This window comes from Perognathus longimembris, chromosome 5 (assembly GCF_023159225.1).
Source record: "Perognathus longimembris pacificus isolate PPM17 chromosome 5, ASM2315922v1, whole genome shotgun sequence".
NCBI lineage: Eukaryota > Metazoa > Chordata > Mammalia > Rodentia > Heteromyidae > Perognathus > Perognathus longimembris.
The window spans coordinates 52,178,725-52,205,954 of record NC_063165.1 but is presented as its reverse complement, the minus strand read 5'-3'; the positions used below and the strand labels follow the sequence as shown (position 1 = coordinate 52,205,954).

Here is a 27,230-nt window from a genome sequence, read left to right as displayed (position 1 = left end):
TGAATCCAAAAGAAGAGAGTTGTGGGTTACTGTCACTGATTAGTTTATATGGCCTTGGGAAGTTCTTTTCTCTTACTGGATCTCAGTTTCTTCCAATTAAGTATGGGTCTAAGTGAGCTCTTAAGTTGAGATTCTCGAAAATCAGTCTTCTTAAGTGTAATCCTAAAGTGAAAATCAGTCTTCTTCAGTGTAATCCAAAAGTGAAACGCAGCGGTCATCTTAACTCTTGATTGGCTGTTATGGGAACCCTGCAAGGCTCCTAAGACTTCCCTCCATTATCGATTGGATCCAGCGGCACTGAAAGGCTGTCAGCTGTATTGGAACGTTTTAATAAATCCTATCCAGGTTTCCGGTTATGTCACTAACTCTGGGTGACCTTGGGCCAACTTTTCTCCAGGACCTCACAGCAGGGAAGGGAAGTCCTTATCATTAAGACAGAGGAAGAGCTGGGCAGTGAGTGACTTGAAGAGCTTTCCGAGATTCCCCTTCTGCAAGCCGGGTAGCACGGTTGGGAGCAAATCACTGTCAACTAACTAGTTAGGGTCTGAGATGCACGACTTTTAAAACCATGTAGGCGCTGTGCTTGCAGAATGCGACTCCGTTTCCGGAAGGAGGCTACAGGTGAGTCCTTTCAAAGGGACGCCAGAACTTGAGTAAGGTCTGAGACGACTGGCTGGCTCGGTAAGCAAGTGTGGGGGTGGGTAGGGAACGAACGAATGAAAAACTGAATGAACAAACCATCTCTCCCCACCCTTAACTACACTCCTATTTGGTATTAACCGCTAAGATTTAAAAATCCTCCGAACTCCTCAAACTTTTACCAGATTGATTAGTCTCCGTGTTTTACATCCTCTTACTTAAACTCCTCAAACCTTTCACTGAGAGGCGAATGCTAACAACAAAAAATCAGTACCGAGTGGAAGGCAACATAGATCCCCTCCCCACCCCCATCTTCTCCCTTTCCCCCACCTCCCAAGTCCCGCCCTCCTCCGCCCCCAAACAAGGGTGGCGCAATTAATTTTGCAAGTCCGCTTTTCCCCTTTGGAGACCCATCCCCGAGGACGCCAGACGATCATTCCTGCCTTGAAGTTGGAGACAGCACGTGGTCAGTGGGGTCAAGTCTCGGATAGGTCATAGGTGAGGCCATGTCTCTTTCCACACCGGACCCGGCGGGGCTGGGCGCGCTCCTAGCTCCGAGCCTCGGGCCGGCCGCTCACTACGGTGTGCTCTGGGCGAGGTGAAGACGGGCTGGGCTGTCCCGGAGCCACTCCGGACCACCTGTAGAGTCTATGTGTCAATTCCGGTGTTTCCGGAGCCACTGGACGACCGCGCCTTTAAGGGAGCCGCTTCCCGGGGGATGCCCGGCCAGTTCCCCTCGCAGCTCCTCAGCCGTCTCGGCGTCCCCCTCCCCTGTGCAGCCCCAAGGTAGCAGCTCTGCGAGCCCCGGGCTCGGCGCGAGCCGCCTCCTCACTTCTGATTGGCTGAGAACGCGGGAAGACAGTCACGTGGGAGCGCGGCAATCCAGCTCGGGGCCGCCATCTTGGCGGAAAGTTTGGGGGGAGAGCGACTGGGGGCGCGGAAAGAGGCGAGGTTCCGGGGGTGGGGCGGCCCGGTGGCGAGTGGGCGAGCCGGCGAGCCAGTTTACTGGCCACGTCCTGAGGTGCTGGGAGAAGCCGTGGGTGCGGCCGCCGAGGGGAGCTCCTCCCCTTCTGTCCCCTCACCCCCTCAGACGAGCTCCTCTGGCCCGGGGCGGGGCGGGGTACGTGGAACGGGGCCGGGCGGGGGAGCTGCTCCGTGTCCGGCCGGAGCGCACCCGGCGTCCGCCGCTCGTAGGAACTTGGTGGCGGCGCCGCAGGTGTGGGGGCCCGTGGAGGTGTGCATGTGGGGCGCGAGGGCGTCGCGGAGAGCGGCCGCTGTCCTGTGCGATCTCCGCTGGCGGAGCCGAGCTCGGAGAAAGGCAAGCGAGAGGAGGGGGCCCGAGCGGAGCGGCGCGGGGGCACCGGCCGTGCGATCCCCCCCACCGCCACGCACCCCGCCACCGCCCTGGCTGGGGGGCCCGAGGGTCGGAGCGCCTCCACTCCCGCCTTCCCCCCTGGGGTGGGTGGGGGTGTGGTTGGGTTGGGGGTCTGGGAGGTGGTGGCTCCGCCGCTAGGCTTTTAGGTACCATTGGGGAGGGGGAAGCTTTGGAGGAGGTTTTGTTCTCGGGGAGCAGGGACCGACCCCAGCCCGGGAGAGAGCAGCGTTTCTGGGTGGGTTGACACTGCGGAGAGAGGTTAAGGCTCTTGCTTTCACTTGGGGAAACTTTGGAATGTGGGCATTTCTGATAAGGCTGGGAGTTTTTCTACTCTTAGGAAAATACTAATTTAACCAGAATCCTGACCTTTTTTTTTTTTTCCTCTCTTTCTCTTAATCTTTCTGTTTGATTTTTTTTTTTGGTTTTTTTTTTTTTTTTGAAGGTGTGTGCCCGCTTCCAGATTCTGGAGAAAAATGCCGGTCCGGAAACAAGGTGAGAATTAATTTCGGAACTCTCTTGGGAATGCCACTTGCTTCCCCCCCCCCCCCCATGACAGTTTTGTGATTGCCTTTAAAAAAATGTTTGTGTAGCTTTAAAGAAACAGCAGTGTTCTACCTTTATTGCTTAGGGAATCTAAGCCTCACATTTCAGAAGATGGAAACACCGAAATGTTTGTCAAACTTACTTTATAATGTCTCTTTAGGGATTAGAGAAGCTGTTAACTACCCCACCGTGTCTTTTAAAAAACTCTGAATTGGTGTTTTAGTATTTCATTTTATCACTGTTACTAAACCCTACTGTGTGAGCAACTGTGAGATACTAAGAATGTTCTGAAGCACTGACAATTTAGGTTATATTGGCAAATTGTAAAAGAACTGCTTTTGTTGTCTATCAAGGAATCTGAAACTAAATTTCAAATACTTGACTAGGTGGACTTTTATGATTGTAAACTACTAATGTACACTATTATTAGAAACTACTGACTTTCTTGGTTTGTTTTTTTCTATTCTAGTGTTTTAACAAGAATCTGGTCATGCTAGGGAATTTGTTTACATGAACTGTTGACTTAGAAGATTTGAGGAACTGTGTAGATATCTTATAGGACTCTTTGCCCTTGCATGTGATACTTTATTGCAAAACAATGTTATGTGCACAGTTAGATATGTATATAATAATATTAAACTTTTCTTTTCAGATACCCAGAGAGCGTTGCACCTGTTGGAAGAATATCGCTCGAAACTAAGTCAAACTGAAGATAGACAGCTCAGAAGTTCCATTGAACGGGTTATTAACATATTTCAGAGCAACCTCTTTCAGGCTTTAATAGGTGGGAATTACAACTTTGTGGCCACTATGTTTCAAATAGGCTTAATGCTTCTCTAAATTCAGTGATTTTAAATTTAAGGGAGTGATGTATTTGGTGACATATGAGGCCTTTAGCGAACATCTTCAGTGAGTTGTGGTTTTCATAGGCCAATAGTACCCTTTCTGAAAATAGCCAGTAACAAAAAACTTAAGTAGAATTATTTCAGTGGTTTTGAGAGTAGTGTTTCATATGCTAGAATTAACTACTAAAATATGGGGAAGCTCCAGAAGTATTTCAGGACCTGAAAGGTAATTACTGAATTACTGTTGTCTTGTTTCTGTATTTGACTTGTGTTTCTCTAGAGTCCTTGAAAATGTTTGTAGGCTTCTACTGTATTTAAGAGCATTCATTCCTTTAATATAGACCTCTGTTAAATTGGGTATATGTGGAGCTTAAGTTTAGACCTGTAAAATTATAGTATTGTTTATTAACATTACTTTACAAACAAACTTTAGACACTTGTTACCTGTAACCTAAATTTGAGGAGGTGCATTGTTTTAAAGGAGAGTGGTCATCTTTCCTGCATTCAGTTTTTGATTGTGTCAAATCATTTATTTTATATTAACTATATAATGGGAGTACTGAAATGAAACAATATGTTTTTAAGCCTCTCCCCCTCCAAGTAAAGTACTAAAGCAAAATCTTCTATTTTGTACATAATCTTCCATACCTCACAGAAAATTTTTTCTTTATGTTTTGAGACAGCCTCATTCTATAGTATTTTGTACATAGTCCCCAATATATAATGCAAAGTGACTTATCTCTGGTCCCTCTCATATCTCAGAAAGTTTTTTCTTTGTGCTTTGAGGTAGCCTCATTCTATAGCCTAAGTTGGCTTCCAGCTTGTTCTCCTCCTGCCTTGACCCCTCAAATGTTAATATTATATTACAGGTGGATGCCACACACTTGGCTAAGATATCTCTCTCTCTCTCTCCCCTTTGCATCTTTCCTTTGTTTTTGAAAGTTGCACAATGTACCTTAAGCCTATAAATTAAGTGAGAAACTAATTCATGTGTGTATAGTATATACTGAAAAATCGTGGATTCATTCACTTTTTTTCTATATTTGTTGAGACTGTTCTGTGCTGGTACTTGTGACTATTGGATTAAAAGGTCTTGATCACCATTATTTGAAAGTCATTAGGTGTTTAAGTTACTGACTTCTATACTTTAGAAATCACTTGTTTAAATTAAATTATCTTGTTTGTTTGGAATGCTTTAGTATTTTTGTACTTGTGTCAGCATTGCTTATTTATTGATTTTTAAAAAACTATTTGTATTGATTATTTTCATGTGTTTTGGAAAAAGTTTATGTGGGTTTGTAGGAGTTTTTGTGTTATAGAAATATTGATTCTACCCCTGGGCTCCAGTTGATATGTTATATAAATTAGATTTCTGATATCTTGTGTTTTATTCAGATGGACAAACATGTAAATATATCTGTTATAATTTTTAAGTATTTTAATGTGTCTAAAGTTGACAGGCATATTCTAAGTGGAATATATGCTGTGTGTGTGTGTGTGTGCGCGCGCTCATGCCAGTACCAGGGCTTGAACTCAGGGCCTCTTGTTCTGGCACTTCTTTCTTCCTCACAACTGGTGCTTTACCAATTGAGAATACCTCTAGTCCAGCATTTTGCTCTTTAATTGAAGATGGAGTCTTGAGGATTTTGTTGTCCAGGCTGACTTCAGAACTTGATCCTTTAGGTCTCAATCTGTTTTGTAGCTGGGATTTATAGACATGAGCCACCAGCACCCCGGGAATATGAAATTTTTTTTTTTGTTGAACAGTTTTTTATTAGCTTATATAGTTGTACAATAGGAAGGGAAGCTTTTGTTGATCATGCTTATAGTGTATCTTGATCAGATTTAACTCAATCCCCCATATGTTTTATTGTTGGGTGTTTTTTTTTCCCTTTTTTTGTTTTTTTTAAGACAGGAATCTCACCATTTAGCCCATGCTGGCCTCAAACCCAAGATCCTCCTGCCCCAGTTTTCCAAGTGTTGGGAATACAGGCAAGAGCCACCATGTCTGATGGGTATGTCATTTTGAATTGGCTGTGCTTTTTTGAACTCAGGGAAACATGAAATAATGGTGCAGTTTATAATTGATAATAATTTTTTATTTCCTAAATATTTTCCTAAAATATTTTGTTTCCTAAGTATTTTCCTAAAATACAGAAATCATTCCAATTCTAGTACTTAGTATCCTTGAATACTGACTGTCTCAGATTTAAATTTTATTGAAAGTGGTATAGTTTTTCTCTTTTTTTTGTTGGCTTTTGAATTTCAGCTAAGGTGTTTCTTTAAAGCTGAATATTTATAGTTATTATGTCTTAAAAATTTATTCCCAAAATATATCTAGTAATCATTTTTTTAGTAAATGGAACAGATAAGTCCGTTTGATTTTATTTTCTGAGTTTAGTAAGAGTAGTTTGAGAACTTTGGATTTTATATTTCCAATTTCTGTACTTATATTTGAACATTTTGTGAGTAAGGTAGATTGATTGGATATGCTTTGATTATAGTCAGAGCCCAGGTTCTGATCCACAGTGGTTTCAGGCCATTTCTTGATTTTAACTGTGTGTATCTTTACTAGGTGGTGATTTCATCTCTTGGATATGCTTACACACATTTTGCTCTTGTTCTTTGAAGTGCCTCAATCCTAGTTTCTCTGTTTTAATCTATCAAGCAGCCTGCTGACCTATACCCAGCTCCTACAACTGGAGAATCAAATATTCATCTTACTGTAACTATATTTGGGTTAAGGACAAAATAAACAGAATAACACTCATTAGGATGGCTATCATAAAACAAAGAAAACTGAAAACAAGTGTTAACAAGGATCTAGAGAAATTGGAACCTTGATACATTGCTGATAAAAATTTGAGCAAGGAAAAGAACAGGACATGGATTAGCCTGTTAGCTAAAACTTTGCAGCTGAAAGAAAGTTTATTAACTTTCCAATTGTGGTTTTGATTTAATTAGATAGAGTTATTTATTTACTAATAGTTGTGTTTTTTTTTTAAACTGTAGCTCTGTAAGAGTGCTTTGATTATGCTGGCTTTGGCTGAATTCTCTTTAAAACCTGAGCATCAGCTGTAAAAATATCTATAAATATTTCTTCTAAGTCATTTTATCTGTGCAGGGCAAAAGGTTTCCTGAGCATATTCTTGCTTTATTTTTCATGACATTAACTATTTTGAAATACAGTTCTGATTTAATATGAAGGGCTGGGGATATGGCCTAGTGGCAAGAGTGCCTGCCTCATATACATGAGGCCCTGGGTTTGATTCCCCAGCACCACATATACAGAAAATGGCCAGAAGTGGCGCTGTGGCTCAAGTGGCAGAGTGCTAGCCTTGAGCAAAAAGAAGCCAGGGACAGTGCTCAGGCCCTGAGTCCAAGCCCCAGGACTGGCAAAATAAATAAATAAATAAATAAATAACTGATTTAATATGAAGTCTTTTGTTTCAAGTTTGTCAGATGTTTGCTTGTGATTAGTTTGTAGCATGGTTTAAATTGTGTAGGTCACTTACCTAGCCAGTGCTAGGTCTTGGGTTCAAACCCTAGTACCACAAAACAAATACATTTTGTATTCTAGGTTTAGAAATTTATATGTCCAGATGTTATATATCACATGCAAACGCGCGCACACACATATATATATAACAATGTTGTCGTCCTTGGTGATGCTAATTTTGATTACCCAGTTTTTATATATATATGTATGTACGTATATGAGTATATACATATGTATATGTATGCATATGTATATATATACATATATATCTTTAGTCGCTTTTCCTCTTCGAATCTTACAAATAATATCTGGGAGAGACATTTTAACACCATATACAATTTTCATTTTCCTTAGCATCAATTGACAAATCTTGCTTGATGCAGGTTTTTATTTATTTATTTTTGGGTCTTGGGGCTTGAACTCAGGGTCTGGGTGCTATCCCTGAGTTTCTTTTGCTCAAGTCAAGTTCTCTACCATTCAAGCCACAACTCCCCTTCTAGCTTTTTGGTGGTTAATTCCTGCCTGAGCTGGCTTCAAACTGTGATCCTCAGCTGTCAGTCTCCTGAGTATCTAGGATTGCAAATGTGAGCCACTGGTGTCTGGCTTGAAGCAGTTCTTACTGTGGTGGTTGAAGTCACAGTTAGCTAACAACACCATTCATGCACATTTCTCACTTGATATTTTTATTGTGATTAAGCCCACTGTCTCTGTCTGTCATGAACTGAAATATTTCTATTTTTTTAATGGTTTGTCTTTTTATTTTTCTTAAACTATCCTAATAATTCTGGTGCTCAGATTGTCTCAGATTTAGCCAGTGGAGATCCTCTGAACATTTCATTACATCTTGCCTTGACAAGATGTTCCAATTTCATCTTGTACTTATTCTGCCCAAGCCCAGGAATCAGCCATTTCTTTGTGTGTGTGTGCACTTAAATATTTATTGCACAATTTGGTATTTAAATTTTATTTTTATTGTTATTATAAAGGTGATGGGAATCAGTCATTTCTCAGACACATTCTGGCTCCTTCATGTACATACATTGTTTTAAGGAATATTAATGGGAGATGTGACTAGTGAGTCAGAGTGTCTGGAGTGTTTAAATAACTCATTTTTGCTCACTGATTTGACAGTTCCTGTTTATAGTTTGTGATTGTAATACTTAATTTTGTAGGATATTCTTTTCTCTTTAGGAATCAAAAATGGTTTTAAAAATATATATTAGTTTAGAAGGAAGCTTTGTGTCTGTGCTTGAGTAGATTTAAGTGTTAGGATATATTTTGGTGTATAAAATCATTGTATTTACTTTTAATCCTGAACTGATAAGAGTTCTGTTTTCCCCTTTGAAACAGCAGGTTATGTCTTGAACTCTCTAGTTGCCTTTCCTGTAGCCCTCCAAAATGAAGATTATTTATATTTCATATAATCATGTAAGGCCAGATAACTATAGCTTATATTCAATATAAAGTAATCTTCTGGAATGTTACTCTGTACATACACATTTTCATCTTGTGAAACTTGCTTCATAAGTAAAACCTAAAAAATGGGAATTGTTATCCAGAACCAGAGTGTAAGGTGAAAAATCATAACTGATTAAAATTTGCCTGGAAAATTTGTGTGCGTGTGTGTGCATGCGTGCGCGCACACCTAGAAAATCTGTGTGTATGTGTGTGCTGGACCTGGGACTTGAGCTTGAGTCCTAGGCACTGTCCCTGGGCTTTTTTTGCTGAAAGCTAGTGCTTTACCACTTGACCCACAAAGCTCAACTTCATTTTTTTTGTGTGTGGATAATTGGTGATGAGAGTTTTATGGACTTGCCTGGGCTGGGTTTGAACAGCAATCCTCAAATCTCAGCCTCCTATGTAGCTAGTGCCCTGGTACTTGAAGGTTTTTTTGTGTTTGTTTGTTTTTTTTTCCTAATGGAAAGGAACAATTAACCCTTCCCTTTCTTTGTTGAGCACCAGAGAAAGTAGTTAGCTTGTGTTTAAGTGACCTCTTATGCTAATGACACAAAACTAAATCACACTTTGTATAGTGAGATACAGCAAGAAGTTCACATGCTAAGAAGTACATGTAAACCAAGACTGCTTGAGGGAATCGTATTCTGTCTCATTTTTAATTTGTGACATTTATTGGGTAGACTGATAGGAACTGCTGCCTTTTTATGGGGGGGCAGGTATAGCAGGTGATGTTTTGTAAATATATACAGTGAGTTTTCTGTACTATATATAATAGTTATTTTTACTCCTCTCTAGATTTATCAGTGGATGTCTTCCATGCAGTACATGTTTAAATAATGGTTTATCTTACAAGATTTTTCTGTCATTTTATTAATGGCTTCCCAGTAGCATTTAGTTTGTGATTTTTCTTAACTATAAACACTATACTTATGTAATATATGTGGCTTTTTGTTTCATATTCTTTGTTAAATCCCAAGCACACATTTCTAGAAGTGAATTACTTCAAAGGAGATACAATAAATTTTGAAGCTTTTGATATAATTGGTTAAATATACCTATGAATGTCTTATCAATCAAATTAGTTTTTTAAGGGCTGGGAATATGGCCTAGTGGTAAGAGTGCTCGCCTCGTATACATAAAGCCCTTGGTTCGATTCCCCAGCACCACATATATAGAAAACAGCCAGAAGTGGCACTATGGCTCAAGTGGCAGAGTGCTAGCCTTGAGCATAAAGAAGCCAGAGACAGTGCTCAGGCCCTGAGTTTCAGCTCCAGGACTGGCCAAAAAAAAAAAAAAAAAAAAAAAAAAATAGTTTTTTAAGGCGTATGTGGAAAATGACTAATTTTCTGTACACTTTATTATATTTTTAATATTTTTCCTGTGACACACCTTCAGTTATTTTGCTGATTACTTTGATATAAAAAAACACCAAAGATGGAAGAATGTTGTTTTTTGGTTGTTTTGTGAATCATGGTCCTTAGATCTCAGTATCCTGATTAGCTAGGATTATAGCCTTGAGCCACTGATGGCCAGCTAAAAGGTTGTTTTTAAGTTGTAGATAACTTTTCTCGTCTGCTGTTTGTTTTTCAATTTCCACTTTTTTTAAAAGCACATTTATGTCTAAATTACTAAATATTTTTCCTCTGCTTTTGGTATCATGCTTGGCAAGGCCATGCCCAGTATTAAAATCCATGAAGTTGTTATAATATAGCCCCAAGGTTATAGAAACATCACCTTTTTCAAGTCATTTCAAGACTTTTAAAAAACATTTAATTTAAAAAATATATTTGGGAGGTAATTTTGATAATGTATGAAATTGCTAATTTTTGAAACATAATTTTGTTATGTTCCCCTTTTTTTGAGTTGATTTTGATAAACATTTCATATGATCAGATGTACATGGGCAGTTTGCTTTTCTGTTCCCTTCATGCATTTTTAAATATGAACAGACATTTTTCCAGTCATTTTAGGTTTACAGAAAAATTGTTGTAAAGTACAATTGCCATATTCTCACGCCTTATCCTCTTCTGTTAATATCTTACATTAGTATGGTACATTTGTTAAAAATGACAGAGTTTACAGGTTCAAAGTTTGCATTTGGATGAATCTGTGGATATTCATGCATTTATCATTGTGATATGCATAATAGTTTCATTGCTTTACAAATCGTCTGTGTTCTACCTGTTCACCCTCTTCACCCCCTCCAACTGCTGATCTTTTTGCTGTCTTTTTCTAAAAGATCAGACTTTTTCTAAAATATCCTATAGTGGGAATCACAAATATGTAGCCCTTTTAGATTGGCAGTGTACTATTAAAGTTCCATGTATTTTCATGTCTTGATAGCTCCTATCTTTTTATTGCTGAGTAGTACTCCATGTATAAATGTGTTATGTTCAGTGTTGTTTATGTGCTTACTATCGGTGAACAACTTGAATGGATACAAGCTTTATCAATTGTGTATAAATCTGCTGTAGGGCTGGGATTATGGCTTAGTGGCAAGAGTACTTGCCTTGTATACATGATGCTCTGGGTTCAATTCCCCAGTACCACATATATAGAAAACGGCCAGAAGTGGCACTGTGGCTCAAGTGGCAGAGTGCTAGCCTTGAGCAAAAAGAAGCCAGGGACAGTGCTCAGGCCCTGAGTTCAAGCTCCAGGACTGGCCAAAAAGAAAAAAGGACTGGCAAAAACCAATTCCTCAGCACCACATATATAGAAAATGGCCAGAAGTAGCGCTGTGGCTCAAGTGGCTCAGGACCTTGCAGCACAAGCTAGCTAGGTGTTCTACCACTAAGCTACACCACTAGCCCTTTTTTGTTCTGGCTTATTTTGAAATAAGGGGTTTTCTTTCTGTCTGGGCTTGTGCCTCAACGGTGATCTGCCTATTCTAGGCATCCCATCATAATTAAGATTACAGATATATGCCATCTTGCCCAATTACTAAGAATAGGTTTTATGAAGTTTTCTGTCTGGCTAAGTCTTGAGCTGTGATACTGTTAATCTCAGCCACTCAAGTAGCTAGGATTATAGGCATATGTCACCCAGCTTTGTGTTTAGATGTCTTGTGTTTGTTTTGTCTTTTTTTTAAATAATGAGGATAAAATATAAGGTGTTACACTTGCTAAGCAAGTACTTTGTTCTATGGAGCTACATCCCACCCTACCTTTGTGTGTGTGTGTTGTATATGTGTGTGTGTTTGCGTGCGTGCGCGCGTGTGCACTCACACGCATGCACGCTACTTCTAGGACTTGAACTCAGAGCTTTATACTCTAGCTTTTTCACTCATTGGCTCTCTACTACTTGAGCCATGCCTTCATTTCCAATATTGAGTAAAAAAAAAATCTTAGGTGTTAGATATTTTTCCCCTTTAGTTTCCTCAGTTTTCCAAAGATAATATGATTCTATCATTTCACCTTTTAGCTCTTTTTCTAAAACGTATTCACACCATTAGTCTTTATTGGTTCAACACCTTACATGTAGAAGATAAACTCATTGATTTCTTTCTTTTGAGAATAACTTCAGTTTTACCTGACTTTGTCATTTTAGATTTTCAGGAAATACGAGAGATTTAGTAGTATACTTGGATTTACCATTTACTTTTGTCTATTTAACTTGTTTGATTGATGAATTTGTTTTACTTTAGAATGTCAGTAGTTGTGAATTACTTTAGAACTCAAAGTAATTCTCTTTAGTAAAGACAATGGTAAAAGTATTTAATTTCAGAATGTCATTTTGTATTAGTACTTGCCTTATTACAATGCTCATCTTAAATTTTTTTTTGCTAAATCTTCATATTTTTCATCATCAATACAATTTTTTTCCTGACAAGTGAAATGAGGATTAATTATAAAGTTCAAGGACTGTTGCTAACTTGGAAAAAATGAAACACAAGTACTTTTAAGACTTGTACTCCTAGATATCATAGAAACAAAGATGGGCTCAAGCCATCCTGGGCAAAATGTTCGTGATATCCCATCTCAACCAATGCAGTGTTAAGCAAAATAGTGACTATCATCCAGCCTACATAGAGAGCATAAATAGGATCTGACCCAAGCCAGCTGGCCCCCACAAAATGTGAGAACTTACTAAAAAAATAATGAAATTAAAAAGCATTTGTGTGGCTGGGGATATAGCCTCGTGGCAAGAGTGCCTGCCTCGGATACACGAGGCCCTAGGTTCGATTCCCCAGCACCACATATACAGAAAACGGCCAGAAGCGGCGCTGTGGCTCAAGTGGCAGAGTGCTAGCCTTGAGCGGGAAGAAGCCAGGGACAGTGCTCAGGCCCTGAGTCCAAGGCCCAGGACTGGCAAAAAAAAAAAAAAAGCATTTGTGTGACTCAAGAGTACCTGTTTGGCATGTGCAAATCCCTGAGCTCAAACCTTAGTACACATCCCTTTTCTTCCCCATGACAAGAACAAGAAATGTATGTGCATTCTTCCAGAATTATCTTTTTTAGATGAGATGATTCTTTAAGAAAAAAAAAAATCTCAGTCGACATAACTAATTGTGATGGAGAGTTTCTCAAGAACTGTTACTATATTTCTTATCACTTTGTTCGTAGAGTGCCCTAAAAATGAAGATAAGTAGTGGAAAAATGAAAGTACATAAGCTGTGGAATGTTTAGAATGTCAAGAATGGATATAGGTCAAGATTAAAGATTATGTATGTATGCATACATTTCTAAGGAAAATTATTATGACAAATTGTCATAATCAAAGACTTCAGATTGTTGTACTACAGAAATGTTCAATATCTTTGCGTATCAACTTAATTAGCTAAGTATCCTAATTAAGTTGAGAATTACCTGGTGATACAGGTTACCTGATTTCAGTAAGATTACTGATAGCTGAATAGGTATTTAGGAACTTATGTATTTCACTCATTTATGAACTCACCTAGACTCATGGTCAGCTTATTTTTTATTATAATAATGCAAGAATAACCCTAGCCCTAACCCTGGCAAGTGTATATAACAAAATTTACCATCTTATCCTTTTTTAGTTGTATAGCTCAGTGGCATTAAATATACTTACATTGTTGTGCAACTGCCACCATTATCCATCTTCAAAATTTTTCTTTTCATCAACTTAAAATTAATGGATACCTTAATTAAAATTAATGGATACTTTAATTTAAAATTAATAGATGCTTTACAATTAATTTCCATTAATACCTAATTGGAAATTTTCTATTTGCTCATTCTGCCCCAACTTCTAGTGACTACTGTTCTACTTTCTGTCTCATGAATTTGATTCTTCTTGTAGAAGAACATAGTATCTTTTATTTCAGGTATATTTATTTCACATGGAATAGTATTTTCAAGGTTTACTCATTTGTATCAGAATTTCTTTTTAAGGATAATATTTAATTGTATGCATGTACCACATTTATTCATCTTGGAAGGACATTTGAATTGTTTTTACCTTTTGGCTGTTATGAATAATGCTACCATAACTATTGGTAAACAATCCTATTTTTTAGTCTTTGTTTAGTTTACTTTTTTCTCTTCCTTCTGCACTGGTCCTGGGCACTCCCTGGGCTTTTTTTTGCTCCAGGCCAGTGCTTGAACCACAGCTCCACTTCTGGCTTTTTGGTGGTTGATTAGGCATAAGAGTACTTTCCTGCCTAGACTGGCTTCACATTGCAATCCTCAGATTTCAGCTTCTGAGTCGCAAGGATTACACGCATAAGCCTGTAATTAGCTCCCATATTTCTGGCTATATATAGCCAGAAATGGAATTGCCAGACCACAGGTCCACAGGTTCCAGAGGAATCACTCTCTTGACTAGTATTTTGCATTTTTGCTGGTAATCCATGAGGACTCTAATATCTCTTGTTACTTTCTGTTTTGTTTGATTCTTTTGTTTTATGAGCCATTCTAATTGGTTTATTTTGTCTTAACCCTGTTACAGTTAAAATAAGATGGATATTTGATTTTCTAGTTATAGGAGCTTAGAACAAATTAAAAAGGGCTGCTTGATGAATAGAGGAACTAGGGGTAAGGCACTTCAGTTAGAAGCAAGGTGCTAGTGAATCTAAAAAAATTATCATGTGGAATACTTTATTCATTTTTTATCCTACATAAGATGTTATCTGTTATGTCAGTCTAGCTTTCTGTTGTCCTGTATAGTAGTCATTGTGGGCACATATGACTATTAAATCTGTATAAATTTATAAATTGAGTTCCTCACATGTACATTCATTACATTTCAAATGCCCAGTACTCATATGAAGCTTGGATTGGGCAGCTAGAGAGGATTTTTAATCATTGTGGGAAGTTTTGGTTTTTATCAGCACTGATCTAGATTTCCATTTGAAATGTTTAAGATATAGCAATGTTTTGCTAGTTAATTACAGACTAAAAACTTACAGAAATTTAGGGTTTGAAACTTGACTTATAATACTTAACAAATGTAAGACTTTTTTTCATAAGTGATGTCTACTTGATATATGTATGTATATATATATTCACTCATTTCATGCTCTTGGGAGCATTCTATAGGAACTCATGTATGTGTTGTATTTGTTTATATACATATATGTTTAGGAGTAGCTAATCTCTATAGATAGATGGATCTATAAATGTACATCTATGTGTATAAAATATGTTTTAATGTATAAATACACCCATGCCCACATATTATTTATACAAAAAACAATGTTCCCTAATATTTTCTGTCAGATAATCCATATTCAGATTTCCCTAATTGTTATCACAGCATCTTTTATATTCTGCCTAGTCTTACATTGCCAATGGCTTAGACGTTGTTGTTTGCCATATATTTGCTTCTTTAGTATAGATCCATCCTTACTTTGAAATAATTTCTTTTCCCTTTTATGGCATTGACTTTTTGTGTGTGTGTGTGTGTGTATCAGGGCTTGAACTTAGTTTTCTACTCTGATTTGACTTTCTGGCTCATGGCTGGCACTCTAGCACTTGAGTCACCTGCCACAAGTCATCATTTTTCTGGTTGGAGATGGAGTCATGCAAACTTTTCTGTCTGAGCTGGCTTTGAACTGTCATCTTCCAGATCTTGGTCTCCTCCAGATAGTATTACAGGTTTGATTCACTGACCCCAGGCATTAAGACATTGACTCTGTAAAGAAACTAGGCCAGTTGTCTGTAGGGTGTTCTTTTCTGGACTTTTTATTTCATGGCTTGCTTTGGTGTCATTTAACTTATTCCTGTATTCTATTTCCTGTGAAGTAGAAGTTGGGTCTGAAGACTTGATATAGGATGGAGTTAACTTCTATCTAGTAAGAATAATTCATAGGTGATGCTTTTGGTTTTGAATTTTCAGTTTCTTTTGTGATGGGTAGAAGTCACTTTTAGACAATGCTCCCTGGTTTATAAAGTGCTTTCACATGCAGTATTATTATTATTAAAAATTTTAAATTGTTATTACAAAACAATTACCATTTCATAAGTCAATAATGACTTAGTAAACAACTTATACTTCCTTTTGAACAATGTCACCTCTTGCTTTGCTTTCTCCTCGTTTTTCCCTTTCATCCCCACCCACAGGCTACGCGGTTCATTTTCATAGTATCTACTGGTACTATGCATTTATTCATGTTTTTGTCCCTCCATTTCTGTTTTCCCCAACAAGACAAAAAAATCCTCTTTAAAATTTTTAATTTTATTTTACTTTTGTTATAAGGTGACATACACAGATGTTAGTTACATGAGTATATTTCTTTTTGGACAGTGTCACCCCTTCCCTCATGCTCTCCAAGATTTTCTCTCCTGTTTTCCCCCACAGGTTGTATAGATCATTTTCAACATAATGTCTAGTGAGTACCCCTGCTGCCCTTTGTCTCTCCATTTTGTGCCCCTCCTTTACCTTCTGAAAGACAGGTAAATACCATAAGACAAGTAAACAAAAACAGCAACAAAGAAAAACCCTCATTTCCATTTCCTGGAGTTCATTTTGATAAATAGTATTTTGTATGATCAGATGCACATAAGCACTGCACCTTTGTGTTCCTCCTCTAAGAGTATCCTCCTTTGGTCTCACTATGTGTGAATGCTTAGAGCCCTGTATAATTGATCATGTCTTGGTGTATTTTAGATCTAGCTTCCCCATATGAGAGAAAACATGAGCTGTTTGTCTCTCTGAGCTTGACTTACCTCACTTAACATGATTTGTTCTAGGTCCATTTATTTTCCTGCAAATAACATAATATTATTCTTCCCAATGGCTATGTAAAATTCCATTGTATATACGTATCATGGTTTTTGGATCCACTCATCTATTATAGGGCACCAACAGTGCAAAAGGCCTCATTTTTTTCCCACTTCCCCACCGCATTTGTTGTTCAAATTCTTGATTTTGGCCAGTCTTACTGGGGTGAGATGTCATCTCAGAGTTGTTTTGAATTGCATTTCCCTTAGGGCCAAGGATGTTGAACATTTCCTCATGTGTTTCTTTGCCATTCTTACCTCTTCTGAGAAGTCTCTCCTTAGCTCCATTTCCCATTTAGTGATTGGTTTATTAGCTTTGGGAAGGGTTAATTTCTTGAACTGTATATTTTTTATTATTAGGCCTTTGTTGGATGTATTACTGGTAAAGATCTATCAGGCTTTTAACTGTCTTTCTAGTTTAGTAACTTTGCTATGCAGAAACTCATTTTGGGGCTGGGGATATAGCCTAGTGGCAAGAGTTCTTGCCTCCTATACATGAGGCCCTGGGTTCAATTCCCCAGCACCACATATACAGAAAACGGCCAGAAGTGGCGCTGTGGCTCAAGTGGCAGAGTGCTAGCCTTGAGCAAAAAGAAGCCAGGGACAGTGCTCAGGCCCTGAGTCCAAGCCCCAGGACTGGCCCCCACCCCCCAAAAAAAGAAGCTCATTTTGATGTAATCCCATTTGTCAAGTCTCTTTCCTTTCTGCCATGCCCCGGAACTCTTTTCAAACAGTTTCTGCTTATGCCTCTTAAGTTCTAGTGTTTCTCCTACTCTCTCTTGGAGAGTCTGGGATTGTGATACCACCAGCACTGCTTTTTTTTTTTTGTCTAGAATTACTTTGGCTATTTCGGGTCTTTTGTTATATGATGTTGTGGATTGGGCTGGGAATATGGCCTAGTGGCAAGAGTGCTTGTCTCATATACTTGAAGCCCTAGCTTCTATTCCTTAGCACCACATTGTTGAAAAGGCCAGAAGTGGCGCTGTGGCTCAAGTTGGCAGAGTGCTAGCCTGGAGCAAAAAGAAGCCAGGGACAGTACTCAGGCCCTGAGTTCAGACAAAAAAAAAAAAAGATGTTTTGGATTGTTTTCTCCATCTTGATAAAGAATGTCATTGGGTTTGAGGAGGATTGTGTTGAATTTGTAGATCTGTTAATTCTATCCATGAACATGGAAAGTCCATTTCCTGATGTTGACTTTGATTTCTTTCTTCATTTTAAAAGACTTCTGTGTCCTTGGTTAGATTTATTTCTCCCCCTCCCCCTTTTTTGAGGCTATTACAAATGATGTATTTTTCCTGATTGTTCTTTCTGCTTGTACATTGTTGATATAAAGAAAGGCTACTGACTATTTGTGGGTTAATTTTGCCTCCTGCTAGTTTGGTAATAGTCCAGGTATTATGTATAAATATTAGGTTCTAATTAGCCCTTGATTTGGAAAGTTCTATAATTCTGCTTATTAAAACTGAAAAGGGAGTTACTTTATCCTACTGTCCTATTAGGTTTGTTTTTAACAGTAATAGTGTCAACCAAATAGAAACCAGAAGTAAAAATTATTCTATCTAAAAATTATTGTGCATGATCCTACACAGGATAGTTCTCACCTTTGCTGTTCAATAATTCTCTCTCCCTTAAAAAAATCAATTCAAAAGATTATACCAATAAGTGAGTAAAGAGCTCACAGTATGAATCTAAACATTATATGATTATCACCCAGAGTTTCTGAGCAGTGTGAATAACTGCTGCTAATATACTAAGTTCATATGATTCCAGCTGATGGAAAAGTAAATTTGATTTTAAAATTATACTGTGCTACAATGAGTAAATTTGTAGTTTCTTTCAGGGTTTTTTCATATCTTTAACTGATATTTTCTTAAATAGTATAACATTTAACTTAATCATATTAGAGAATAAATTCATCTAGTTCTTTGATTTTTAAAATTTAAAAAAAGTTGTTGTTTGGGTAGGACAGTTAAAGCTACCTGAAAAATTTACATTGTTAGTCTGGATTGATAATAAAAATACAAAATATTGGTAATGACTAATTGTGTAACTGATGATACTAGTTAACATGTATGAAGAGCCTATTACATAGTGTTACGCCCTATTATTTTCTTGTGATCATCAGTCCTTGCAACAATTCACAACAAGAGGGAACTTACCATAGTGTAAATCATTTGTTTATACATGTCCTTTTGTATTGCTTATTTTTGAGATAGGGTCTCAGAAATAAGCAGAGTGGGATCCTCCTATTTATACTTGCTTTTGTTGTTGAATGACAGGTGTGAACTACCAGGATCAACCATTTGGTTGAGATGGAGTCTCTCAAAGTTTTGTGATTCCCCAGTCTCCACCTCCAAATAGCTAGGATTACAGGCCTAAGCTACTAGGCTTACCTGGCTCAGCATGCACTTATTTAAAAAAAATTAATGTATCTTTTTATTAATTAAAAAAAATTTTAACACGGTGTTGTGCAATAGGGGTACAGTTACATAATAGGGCAGTGTGTACATTTCTTGTGATATCTTACACCCTGTTTGTCTTTCCCTTCCCTAGATCAGGTAGACATATATACAATACACAGTGTACCAAAAACACATACAGTAGCCACGTGGCCTACACCAAAGGAAATTCACCTAGGACTTGAAATGTAACATCAACAATAGAATTTGCTTATCCTTGTCTTAATATGAACATACATACATAGCTATTGTGATCCACTGAGAGGTCTATTTTTGACCTTTATATGTTGAGTACTTGTTTGGTTTTAGTTACATAGAGTAGGGTCGCTGACCCAAACCTGTGGGAAATACCATTTGACAAGAAGTTTTTGGTTTCGCAGACCTGGTCTCTACTGTCTCCCCCTCCCCCCACCTTAACAGTCATATATCAAGGAGATCATGCCCCTTTGTTTTCTGTGTTCTAGGCTTGTCTCTCAGCATATACTTTTGAAGTGTGAAATGTGCATGACATTCACACTGTGCCCTGCAGGTTTTAATATGTATAGTATGCAGGTTTTAATATGTAAAGTATAGGGTTGGATATGTTTTTCTAAAGAATAAAATTTCTGCTGTGAATTGTTTTAGCATTTCATACATTGAAGACTATTAAAAGTTCTCCAGTTAGAAATTATGAATACTTTTTAATTATAAATATGAAATACAAATTTTGAAACATCAATACTTCCTTTCCTCACCTACAGATATTCAGGAGTTTTATGAAGTGACCTTACTGGATAATCCAAAATGTATAGATCGCTCAAGACAGTCTGAACCAATCCAACCTATAAATACTTGGGACATTTCCAGCCTTCCAAGCACTACTGTGACTTCAGAAACACTGCCAAGCAGCCTTAGCCCTACTATAGAGGTAAGATCATTTTCCTCCCTAAAACTTCTTTAGTGATCATTTTATTTGGATTACTTTAAAAAATTTTATTAAAATAGCATTTCTTGAAATCTTTACAGTGGAGTAAAGAGAACAGAATTAAACATTCTCAAAAAGGTTTGCTTCTGTCTTAAAAGGTTTTAACTGGCTTCAGATCTGTAATACTTGTTTTAAACAATTAAAAAGTACTTTGCATGGTAGACCTCAGTGAAACTTCATCTCTGTAATAATTAACATGGAAATTGGACTAAAAAAGATGATATTGCTCTGGAATTTTTAAAAGAATACTGAAGTATGTTGTTTTATGGTTCCTTTAGTTATACTTGTTTATTAACTTTGTAGGGTTATATTCAAACTGACTAGAAGTTGATCAATGGTCCTTAAAGTTAGTATTGATTTCTACATTTTTCTGTATTTAAAACCATTGAGTTTTAATAACTATCTTAGTAATGCTCTTTTCTTGTATTATATTGCTGCTAATAGAGTTGGATTATGGTACAGTAGAGATAATGAAGCATTTTTGTAATAAAGGTTCTGCCTAAGAAGCATTAGTCATTTAAAAGCAGTTGCCCTTCTAAATTTGGGTCTAGTCCTTTCTACTTAGTATACTAGACAATGCCTTGAAAATAGAAATTGCTTCTGTTTGGTGAGTAATAAACCATAGAAAAGTGATGGGAAGTAACTAGAGATAGCACTTTGGTAATGAAGTAGAAAGTGTCTTTTCTTTTATACAAGTAAAATAAAACTCTAGAATTTTATTGCAGGATGAATCAGAGTACATCTGATCCCTCTTAATGTTAATGATGAGAAAACTAAGATTAACATTGCCAATATGATGGTGTCAAGATGTGAAGCCCTTAAGAGGTGATTAGTTGCTTATCATGTGTGAGGCCCTGGATTCAGTTCCCAGCATGGCAAAAAAAAAGATTAGTCATGAGGACTGCTCCTTCATCGTGAATGTAATTAAGGCATTTATAAAAGAGGCTTTATAAAGACTTTAGCTCTGCTTTCTCACATGCATGGGTAAAACAAGAAGGCCCTTTCCAGATCACCCCTAGATCTTAGATTTCTCAGCTTCCAGAACTGCAAGAAATGTATTTCTGTCCTTTAAAGATTACTCAGTCTCAGGAGTTGTTTTAGCAGCATGAAATAGAATGAAGCAGTTATATAGTTACTATTTCATACATGTTATTTTATTTCTTGGGTTAAACTTGTTTTTTATAAAAATGTTGATCTTTAAGAACATTGACTTTCATATTTACTATTTTTCTATTTGATTTGCTTCTCAAGATTACAAAGCATGCAATTCTTTTATCTAGTTGTCTGTCTTTATAGATTATTTAGATAATGATTAGATCTGTTTTCCAGTGAATGTAAATATTCATTAAACTAGAATATAGTGACAATTTTGTAAGATGGAAGTTTATTATCACATAGATTTCAGTGAGAAAGGTCACAATATATTGAGTTCCATCAAAAATTATATTAGAGGGATAGAGGGTATATCACTTAATGGTAGGGCATTTACTTACTGTGCTTGAGGCAGAGTTTGATTATGCACATCATAAAAAGTGAGTAAACAAGGTATTAGAAACATTTCTGCTTTTATCAGAGTCTGGAGCATTCATACCTGTGGGAAAGTTTGCTTTCTGCAAATCCTAAAGGATATATCCTAGATATGTTAAAGGCACAAGTGAATAGAAAAAACAAAACATTTCAGATCTTGCTAGCTTAGAAAATGGATGAAAACCAATTATTGCCTAGGGCTTACAGAAAGTTAATGTTTGAAGTTGCCATTGATAGGTGGACTGTAAGGGAAACATTGGGATATGTTGTTCAAGTCCTAGAGTTTTAGAGAAAAATATGTGTCAAATTTGAGTGAGCGAAGGTTGGTTACTAGGAAGTATTGTATTCACAGAGGTGGCAGAATAACCTGATATCTGAAAGTGTAAGTAGCTTAAAACATTGATAGATGACAGTTACAACAGCTTGGTACTGGCACAAAAAGTGACTGGAAAACCAGTGGAACAGAATGCAAGACCCGGGGCTGGAGATGAGGCCTAGTGGCAAGAGAGCTTGCCTCGTATACATGAGGCCCTGGGTTCAATTCCCCAGCACCACATATATAGAAAACAGCCAGAAGTGGTGCTGTGGCTCAAGTGGCAGAGTGCTAGCCTTGAACAAAAGGAAGCCAGAGACAGTGCTCAGGCCCTGAATTCAAGACCCAGGACTGGCAAAAAAAAAAAAAAAAAAAAAAAAAAAACCAGAATGCAAGACCCAGGCATTAAACTACACAGATGCAACCATCTTATTTTCACCAAAGAGCCACAAACATGTGCTATAGCAAATATGGCCTGTCCAACAAATGGTGCTGGTAAGATCCACTTGTAGGAGACTGCAGCTTAACCCTTATCTCTCATTCTGTGGAGATCAAAATCAACTTCAAATGGACTAAAGAAATCTTAAGACCTACCTAAAACTTTAAATCTAATACAGAAAACTCTAGAGGACCTGAGCACTGATAAAATTATTTTCTGAATAGGACTCCAGTTGCTCAGAAAATGAGAATAAGAATTAGCAAATGGGACTACATCAAATTAGTTCTAATAGATCAAATAGTTTCTGCATGGCAAAAGAACCAAGAGACAATCCATAGAATAGGAGAAAATCTTCATGCTATTCAAGAGATAAAAGATTAATATACAGTATATACAGTATATGGTATATACAAAGAACTGAAAACACTGAACAGCAAAAAAACAATGATCCAATGAATAAATGGACAAGTGAATTGAACAGTTGTTGGAGTATATGGCTAATGGGTACATGAAAAATATGCTCAAGATCCTGAGCGATAAAGGAAATGCAAATTTACACTATACAAAGATTCTATCTTATCCCAGTGAAAATGGCAGTTATCAAGAAAACACACGGGGCTGGGGATATAATGCCTAGTGGCAAGAGTGCCTGCCTCGGATACATGAGGCCCTAGGTTCGATTCCCCAGCACCACATATACAGAAAACGGCCAGAAGCGGCGCAGTGGCTCAAGTGGCAGAGTGCTAGCCTTGAGCGGGAAGAAGCCAGGGACAGTGCTCAGGCCCTGAGTCCAAGGCCCAGGACTGGCCAAAAAAAAAAAAAAAAACAACACACACAACAAATGCTAGTAAGGATATGGGGAAAAAAGAACCCTCAAACGCTGCTGGTGGGAATGTAAACTAGTACAGCCACTATGGAAATGGCTAAGTATGGAGATTCCTCCAAAGACTAAAAATGGGCTTACCTTATGACCATTGTTGAATATATAACTGAAGGAGTGTAAATTGAGAGACACCTGCAATTGCAGCTCTGTACACAATAGCAAATCTGTATAATTCACTTAAGTGTCCAACAACAGATGAATGAGTAAAGGAAATGTGTGTGTACACATATATATACATACTGCAGGGCATGGAAATCATTTGTTGAGTATAATAGGCCAAGTTCAAGAAGCCTAATATGGCATATGTTTACTCATTTCTGGAACCTAACCTGAAATGTTGATGATGATGATGATGATGATGATAATAATAATGCAAAAGGGAGTCTGAGTTAGGGGAGGCCAAAATATCTAAAGTATTAAGGATTTTACTTACACACCTATGAAGACAGAATAATGAAACTCATCAAATACAGAAAAAATGGAGGAGAGGGTATGAGAATATACTGTAAGGTAGTAAACTTATTTAGGATATACTGAATTCTATGGAATTATCACAAATCTTAGCGTTTTATTATTGTGTAACAGTACTTGAGTCAGAATTCAGGGCCTCACACTAGTTCCACATCTGAGCCTTGCTTCTAGCTCTTTTTGCAAAGTTATTTTTGAGATAGGATCTCACTTTTTTCCCTTGGATCCCTCACTCTGCCTATTTAGGCTTCCCATCATAGCTGGGATAATGGCTGAGACACCACACCCTGCTTCTGTTGAGATGGAGTCTTGTGGGCGTTTTCTGTTTGGGCTGACCTGGAACTGTAATCCTTATAATCTCAGCTTCCCTTGTAAAAGGGATGATGGCACATGCACCCAGCTATTGTTTGAAAAGAAGTCTTGCATGTATACCTGGGTTGGCCCTTAAACCATAGTCCTCCCAAACAGGATTATATGCATGACCCCAGACCCCTCATGTATTAATATATGCTGATTGAGGATGACAACTGTACATCGTTGCACAAGTCTATTCTCAGCCAATCAGGAAACTGAAGCAGGAAGATGGCAAATTGGAGGCCAGGCTGAGCAATTTGATGAAACATTGTCCCAAGGAAAAAAAAAATCTGAGGGTATGAAATTAAAGGTATGAACTTGCATAGACTGTTTGAGGCCCTAGATTCAATCTCCAGTACTACAAAAAGAAAAGAAAATTAAGAATGGCAACTATAGAGTTTTGTAGTAGATGTCAACTTTGATGGTTTGAACCTTAATTATAGAGCTTTTGTGGCTTGTGCCAGGTATGATAGTATTTGCTTTGTAGTCCCAGAACTTGGAGGCTAGGTGAGGAGGATCAGCAGTTTGAGACCAGCATGGGTTACATAGTGAGAGCCTATTTCAAAACATGAAGCTGGGCCGGGCACTGGTTGTTCACACTTGTAATCCTGGTTATTTAGGAAGGCTGAATGAAATCTGAGGATCACAGTTCAAATCCAGCCCAGGAAGGAAAGTCCATGAAAATCTTACCTCTAGCAAAAAGCTGGAAGTAGAGCTAGTGTACTAGCCTTGAGCAAAAGAACTGAGGGACAGTGCCCAATCCCTGAGCCCCAGGACTGGCACAGGAGAAAACAAAGAAAAACATTGCTGAGTGCCAGTAACTAACAATGAGAACAGGAGGATCGCAATGTGAGCCTAGTTGATGTAGAAAAGTTCATGATGGGAGGAAAAACTTGGAGAGAGGGAGAGAAAGGGTGACATTATTAAAAAAGAAATGTACTCTTTACCTGACTTAGGCAATTGTAACCCCTTTTTTGTATATCACCTTTATAATAACAATTTTTTAAAAAGCAACAAAAAAGAAAAGTTCATGAGACTTGTTCTTAATTCCTAGCTGGGTATAGTGATACTTGCCTGTGTCCTAAGCTATGGGAGAATTGTGGTTCTAGACCAGCTCAGTTTTAAAAATCCACAAGACTCCATATCAACAGAGGAAAGTTTGATGCAATGGTTCGTGACTCTGTCACAACAAGAACCTGAAGCCTAAAATAGGCAGATCGCAGTTCAGATGTACACATAAGCAGGAAATAAGACCCTGTCTCAAAACTGGCTGGCAAAAAACAGGTCTAGAGGTTAACTCAGCAATGGATCATCTAATTAGCAAGGATGAAGCCCTTAGTTAAAATCCCCCAGTATTGCCAAGAAAAGAAAAGGGGAAAAAAAAAGAGTTTGTCAAATGAAATGCAGAACATTTAAAAAGTTTTCTAGCCCTGTGAGCTTAAGAAAACTTTTGTAAATCACTAAGTGAAAAAAAATAGAAAAGTGAGCAAAGAATGTGAGCAAGGAGTTTGGAGAAAAAAGTACACATGGGGCAGTAAAGCTGTATTGAAATATTCAGCCTCAGTTTACACAAATACAAATTAAACTGACAATGATGTGAGCAACAGGCTTTTATACAAATGGTAGGGAAGAGTGCACTCATTTTCAGAAGATCTGTGATCTAATCCCAACCTCTGAAATATCTCAGATGACTGAAGTGAGCCACTGGCACCTAGCATGTGTTCTTTTATATTGTAGTTGAGTCATAGGCTAAAGATAATATTTTTATACAAAATCTCAGAGATATACTAAAGTTGAAAGAATAATATAGAAAATACCATGTAAGTTAAAAAAGTTAATAGATTTTGTAACATTTGTTTACCTGGTATGTTATGTTTTTAGAACCATTTGTTCATCATTTGTACACATTATACACTTTGAAATAAACTTTCAGCACCTATCTCCTAACAGGCAGAAAAGTCAGATATTTTCGTGCCTAGCTCTTAGTATTATTATCATACCTATAAAAGTTAACAATAATTCTTCATTCAGAATTGTAACCCATCTTGTAGGACTCTGAAACACACACACACACACACACACACACGATTCAGTAAGAATACAAGTGTTGCATTTAATTGTAAGGTCTCTGTTTTCATCAGAGTACTACCTGAGAATAGAAGTGATAGATGAAGTGGAAAAAGTTGGGAAGGAACAATGAAAAACTAATACAAAAAGGTGCTTCCTGCTACTAAGTGTGACTGATTGCTGGAGGTTGGTATCGAATCCATAAGATGAAGGAAATATTAAGAATTTTGTATAGTGGTTTTACTGGGAAGCAGTAAAAATCTACACTAGAGAGTTTTGGACTTATGAATACAGGGAGTAGTGGTGTCCAGTTAAGGGATAGTGGAGTTTGTTTTTGTGGTTAATAGGAAATCCTCCACCCAGGAGAGGGTGGAGGAGCTATGAACTGGAAGCCAGAAGTATAAGATGTGCTGTTAGTGCAATTCACAGTGAAACTGTAAAGATCTGGATAGGGAATGTTGAAATGAGTCTGGGATAACACATACCAAAACTGATAGTGCCTTTAGTCTTTTTGACCTATTTAAAATAGCTGTCTTCATTTTTTTCCTTACATGATAGTAAATTTTTGAAGTCAAGATTTTGCTAATTGTATTAATAGAACACTACATATTATGTTTTTGTCTTTTTTTTCTCTTTTTGTTTAGCTCATTCTATTAAAGTCTTATTTTTGGTAACAAAGTTAGGAAGGTTGATGAGATTTATTCTTGGTAAGATTTCATAGTGATCTATCATATAGTCATGTGTAGCTTAATGACAGGAATGTGTTCTTAGAAATGCATGATTAGGTGATTTGGTTATTCTACAAACACTGTAGAGCATACCTCTACAAACTAAAATGGTTGAGATCACTAGGTGGTAAGTTCTTGTAGGACCAACAAATACACATGCTTTGTGTATGTGATCTTTTGTGTGAAATGTTATGCAGTGCATGGCTATATTTTACAGCTGTGTTTCACATGGCTGTATTTCATTAGGATGCACACAATATTGGATAGCTGTCCTATGACTATGTATCTCATTTTCCAAAGTCCATGGTAAGAGCTTCACAGCTCAACTAGATTTGATTATTCAAAAGTTATATAGTGTGATCTAAATATCCAAGATGAATAAAGAGTTTGACTAAAATAGCTTCCTGAAATGTAATGAATAAAATATTATAGTCATATTATTTAAATAAAGTTGCATTGTTAAATAAAAGTAAAAATGACTCA

At 37.5% G+C, this 27,230-nt stretch overlaps 1 protein-coding gene across 10 annotated transcripts in view; it reads left to right on the top strand.

Annotated features, from left to right (window-relative positions):
• Nucleotides 1–279: 279 nt before the first annotated feature.
• Dlg1 (discs large MAGUK scaffold protein 1) overlaps nucleotides 280–27,230 on the top strand; it is a 191,284-nt gene continuing 164,333 nt past the window's right edge. For 5 of the 10 annotated variants that reach the window (XM_048346896.1, XM_048346895.1, XM_048346888.1 and 2 more), the window contains exons 1-4: nucleotides 1,336–1,425; nucleotides 2,457–2,506; nucleotides 3,210–3,341; nucleotides 19,745–19,911. In XM_048346896.1, the coding sequence (XP_048202853.1) occupies nucleotides 1,358–1,425; nucleotides 2,457–2,506; nucleotides 3,210–3,341; nucleotides 19,745–19,911 (417 nt within the window). In that variant the 5' untranslated portion in view covers nucleotides 1,336–1,357. The other 5 variants (XM_048346891.1, XM_048346892.1, XM_048346887.1 and 2 more) reach the window with 5 other exon arrangements.